At 30.1% G+C, this 5,543-nt stretch overlaps 1 protein-coding gene across 2 annotated transcripts; it reads left to right on the top strand.

Annotated features, from left to right (window-relative positions):
- The first annotated feature begins 1,687 nt into the window (after positions 1-1,687).
- LOC130941620 (1-acyl-sn-glycerol-3-phosphate acyltransferase-like) lies at positions 1,688-5,137 on the top strand. 2 transcript variants are annotated; one of them, XM_057870180.1, is made up of 6 exons: positions 1,688-1,983; positions 2,570-2,879; positions 3,183-3,332; positions 3,555-3,653; positions 3,729-3,821; positions 4,448-5,137. In XM_057870180.1, the coding sequence occupies exons 2-6, from the start codon at positions 2,703-2,705 to the stop codon at positions 4,682-4,684; spliced, it is 756 nt and encodes a 251-aa protein (XP_057726163.1). In that variant the 5' UTR covers positions 1,688-1,983; positions 2,570-2,702; the 3' UTR covers positions 4,685-5,137. The 2 variants fall into 2 exon arrangements, with proteins under 2 accessions (XP_057726163.1, XP_057726162.1); XM_057870179.1 differs by having other exon boundaries at positions 2,511-2,879.
- The last annotated feature ends 406 nt before the right edge of the window (positions 5,138-5,543 follow it).

The following is a 5,543-nucleotide window of genomic DNA, read 5'->3' as shown; positions in this document are numbered from 1 at the left end:
TATTACGCTCTCTTATATTTATTTTTTATTCCATTTATAAAAATAATAATAAAAGATTAAATTTTACTCTTTTAATTATTAAAAAAAAATTGAGAGAATTTATTCCCAGTTTGACTAATTAACCCAATTGATTAATGAGAATTTAATACTACTATATGACTTGCTATGGCATTTGATTTATTGGCAAAGAAAAATTTAAAAATTTTAAAGCATTAAATCTCGCCTATTTAGGATAGTAGACAAAATATTTTCAATAAAATTATCAACACTAAAATATTTTAAAGGGTATTCATCTTTATATATTATACAACAATGTTTTATCTACATTAGTCAACAAATCAGATATATATTAATTGAATTCTTACTTTTTAACTAAATAATTTACCATAAAAAACATAATCAAATCTATCATAATAAAGTAATTAAATCTGTAATAAATGAATAATTAGACTTATTTATAGTAGTTATTTTTTTATATAAAATATTAAGTATATATTTCTAGGAAAAATATAGGTTACCAACATATTATCTGTCAATTTTTGCCAACTCTTATTTATATTTGTGTTTCATGGAAGTGTGTTTGTAGATGTGTCTAATAATTAATATATTTTAAATACATATATAAAGAGACACATCCAGAAAATATATCTATAAAGACACTTCTATTAAACACAGTTATAAAAAAAAAACATTTTTATTAGACACATCCATGAATACACTTCTATAAAACACAATTATAAATAAGAGTTGACAGAAGTTGGCAGATATGCTGTTGGTAACATAGCAAAACCGATATTTCTATATACAATAACTAATTAATAGTTAACTTTTTGTGTATCCATAATACTATCATCTATTACACTATAACAATTGCAATAATTTGGTCTAAACCACTCATTATTTTATAATGAAAAATTATTTGCTCCATCAAACTAAAGTAAGATTAGTTGGAAATTGTAAAGAGAAAATGATTCGTAAATAAAAACATATTAATATAAAGGATCAAATTTTAAATAAAAGTAATTAGTTGAAGGTATATTTTGTTCGGCCTAAAACCTTTAATAAAAAGAATTTAGTTTAATGCATTGTCAGTATAAAATAATTTTATACATATATTTAATTATGTAATATTACATCATAAAAAATAATTTTTTTTAATTGACTACGTGAATAGTAAAAAGACAAATATAATTGTACGACTATATCAATCATTTATATTTCCAATGTATCAAAATTAAAATCTAAAAAAAATTTAGAAATAAATATTCTCATTAAAATTTTCCAAGAATAGAGTATTACTACTTCTTAAGGGTTGAATTTGTGAATAAATAATAAATTGTCAAATGAGTTGGAAAGCGAAACACAAAAGTAAACAAAGAAGAATTGACACATGATGTTCAATTTTCAATTGATGTCGTCCAAATGCATGTGGCTCAAAAACAAAAACCAAATTCTCATAACAAAAACAAGTCAAAAACAATAACACAAATCTCATCTCATCTTAGTTTCAAGTACAATCCAATGATCCAGTCCCAATCCAACACAAACCCCACATTGCATTAAACAAACTTACAATAAAAAAATTAAATATAATGAATTGATAATTAATTAATAAAAAAAAAGTGACCGAAAATCAGAAGCCAAGCGTTTCAACTTTTAAGGCTCGTGATGACTGATGAGTTGTGTATGTTTGCTTTGTTTTGTTCCATTCCTTCAACAATATATATTTATAAATAAATTATACATACTATATATAGTGATTCATCATCTCATCTCAGTTATGAGACACAAATTTCAGTTTCCTTGATAGCGTTATACTATACGTTTTATTTTCTTGACACACTTTTTCTGTTCACAACAAACACTTTGAATTGAAAGAGAATGGCTTGTGCTGGCTTTGCTTCATGTTTTCCCTTCTGAGCTTTTCTCTCTGCTGCAGCTTTTGGGATTAGAGAGAAGGAAGTGAACTCATTTATTTACTTGGTGAGAATGGGTTTTGTTTGGTGCCTCTTACTCTTATCAATGTTCTTATTGAATGGGTTTTGTTTGGCAACTGAGAAAATGGCAAAAAAAATCTGAAAAACAATGTGTTGGTGACATAATAGAGAAAAATAAAGACACCCCATTTGTTCATTTTTCATGTTCATGGTAAAGTTTGAGTCTTTTGAAGTTTATTATTTTTCAGGAACTGATGGGAAATTTTATGTTTTTGGTTTTAACTTCTATCCATTCAGTTTCATGATAAAGGAACAGAGCTTTTGGTTTACTTTTAATTAACAGAGTCTTCGCATTGAACTTTTTTTTTATCAAATTATTTTATGGTCTTTTCCGAAGACTTGTGGAATATTCAGGAACTTTTCAAGTCAAAGGATGTTTGGTAATAGAATAATAGATTGTAGCCAATGAAGTGTGTTCTATGTGAAGTGTCTGGTTTCTCCAACCAGCACACTGAAATTGAATTTTTGAAGAGAAACTATTTTCTGAATTGTTCCTGTTTTTGCCCTGTTCAGGTGGATTCAATTAGTACCAAAATTTTCAGAGATTTTGTTTTTTTTGTGATGGAAAATAGTGGTGGTGGTGCCCTTTTGAGGAATAGAAGGTTGGAGAGCTTCTTAGATACAAGCTCTGGTCCAAGAGTGGAAGAAGCTCCAAAAATTTTGGTTAAAGAAAAACCGGAACTCCGGCTTAAGAAGGATGTATATATGGATGACAACGGGTGGGTTTCGTCAATCATTTCTTGGATCAGGATTGTGACATGTTTTGTGTCTATGATGGTCACAACATTCATATGGGCATTGATCATGGTTGTGCTTATACCATGGCCTTATGAGAGGATTCGGCAAGGCAATATTTATGGCCATGTCACTGGTAGAATGCTGGTAAGTTTCAATGTTGTGCATAGCTGCTAAAAATTTCTATGTTGTTCATTTTGTTGATTGATTCTCATAGTATATATTTTGAAGTAGCATAGTTATGTTTGTTCATAATTTTGCACCAATATTGGGTTGGTCGAGTCGTAAGAAAACTTGTTGCCTTCCTAGTAGTCTTGTTTCGAGTCCTAGGGACGAACAAAAACCCCATGCTAGGAGAGGCAACAACAGTTTCTTGTCGGATTAGTCGAATTACTAGTAAATAGTAATAGATGTGGAAAATATGACTGATATTTCAGATTTTGATTGCAGATGTGGATTCTTGGTAATCCTATAAAGATTGAAGGTGCTGAGTACAATAACGAAAGGGCGATTTATATCAGTAACCATGCATCTCCAATTGACATTTTTCTTATAATGTGGTTGACTCCTACAGGCACTGTTGGTATTGCCAAGAAAGAGGTATGTTTTTTATGCTTAAGGTTCAAGAATGTTCCTTCGGATCGATGAATGTATGGTCGAAAATAGCTAAGATAAGTGGCATCTTGCAGTGCATCACTTAGAATTTGTCATATTAGATGTGCATTAAGACACTATGCAGCATTTGAAAAATGAAACTGTTGTCATCTAAATTAAGTTTTCTATTAAAAAAATTGCATTCAAAGTTTCAGAAAATATATGCAGATAGTATGGTATCCTCTATTTGGGCAACTTTATGTTTTGGCCAATCATCTTCGAATAGACCGATCCAATCCAACCTCAGCTATTGAGTCCATGAAAGAGGTAAGTATAAGTTACCCTGCATCATTTTCCCCACATTTATATAAGGTTTCAATTTCGAATCGTTGTGATTTTCAGGCGGCTCGTGCAGTTGTAAGAAACAATCTGTCCCTGATAATCTTTCCGGAGGGTACCAGGTCGAAGAATGGACGACTACTTCCTTTCAAAAAAGTAAATAACTAACTACTCTAACCTCACTTTCTTTTCATTCTAATAGCCAATTTTGGTGCTACTTTTGGCCTCACTTATATTTAATTGGAGGTTTGTTCTTCTTAAACTTGACTTGGTATGTCAACTTTTAAAAATCAATTTTTCTTCAGATAGGGATATAGATTATGGTATTGTAGTAGTTGCTATCAATGAGTTGGATGAAGATTATGGTTATGATTATCATTACCCATGTTGTCCTTTTATGCACTAGAAGGTATAGTCTTACATAATTTATTCTCAAGAAAGAGACTTCAATATATTATAGAGTTTGTCAATCTTAAAATGTTGTTTTCTCATCTAGAAGTTGATTCATGAGAAGGTTATCATCTATTGCTGCATTTTGATAAACAATGATTTGGAGAATTTGATGCTGCAATGATTTGTGGTTGGTGAAAACTCTGCAGTCGACTTCACGTGAAGTTGATAGTGATAGTGGTTAGATGAAAATTTAGTCAAATCAGTCAAATCATCTAACGGCTTTCAGTTATAAATTTCGCCTGAAGTTGACTGCACCTGAGTTTCCACCTTTGTGGTTATGTACTTGTTCTTTAGAGTTCAGACTCATTTTTCCTTGAAATCTTTTGCAGGGTTTTGTCCATTTGGCCCTACAAACGCGCCTTCCTATCGTTCCGATGGTCCTCACCGGCACTCATCAGGCGTGGAGGAAAGGCAGTTTACATGTCCGGCCGACACCTCTCGCCGTCAAGTATCTTCCTCCTATAAGCACTGAAAATTGGAAGGCCGAGAAGATCGATGACTATGTAAAAATGGTTCATGACTTGTATGCTGCACAACTTCCTGAGACTCAGAGGCCTTTGGCCTAAAAAGGTTCATAGTCATAGTCCACACCAAATCTAGAAATGATTGCATGTTTCTAAAGAAGATTTATTGCGCGCTCCAGTAATATTTGCACTTGCTTATTTTCATCTAACATAGTTTAGAGTTAAACAAAGTATTTAGAATAAGCGAGTGTAAATGTTACTGGAGCGCGCATTAAATATTATGTAAGAACATACAAATATTTCTCGCGTAAATTCTTAGGTGAGGTACCTCTTTTCATAAAAGCATGAATGTGTTCCTCTAAATTATAAGAAGTTATGATTTATAGCTATAATATCTTTTACAATAAGCTTAGATAGAAATCCTTAATCTTAGGATTCATCTTCACATGTAAATTAATTAAATGTTTTTGAGCAATTTGGTCCATGTGTTGATTCTTGTATATTGTATAACGCTTGTTCAACCAGATTCCATATGTTCAAATCATGCAATACAAGATTCATCTCCTTTCATGAGTGTGTATTTATCATGGTTTTCTCTCATTTTTTATTTATTTTTTTAATTCTGGCCTAATTCATCATAGAATGAATATTTGTTTGTAAAATCAAGTGAGTCCATCACTTTATTTATCTGTCTCAATCAAATTATTTTTCTAGATTTAAAATTATTCATTTTTTTTGAAGAAAAGAAAAAAAACTTAAGACATCATGTATAATTATATGAATTTAATTTTAATGTAATTGTATAAATAAATTTACAAGATCATCTAATTAATTTTTTATATTTATATAGTTTTTAAATAATAAATTTAAAAATTAATTATTTTTTATAACGTAGTGACATATCTGTGTAAATATACGTAAAAATTTAAATTTATATTATATTTCATAAAAAGACCACTTG

The sequence above is a fragment of the Arachis stenosperma genome, chromosome 7 (genome assembly GCF_014773155.1).
Source record: "Arachis stenosperma cultivar V10309 chromosome 7, arast.V10309.gnm1.PFL2, whole genome shotgun sequence".
NCBI lineage: Eukaryota > Viridiplantae > Streptophyta > Magnoliopsida > Fabales > Fabaceae > Arachis > Arachis stenosperma.
The sequence above is the reverse complement of the archived record's forward strand: the minus strand, read 5'-3'. Positions and strand labels throughout refer to the sequence as shown.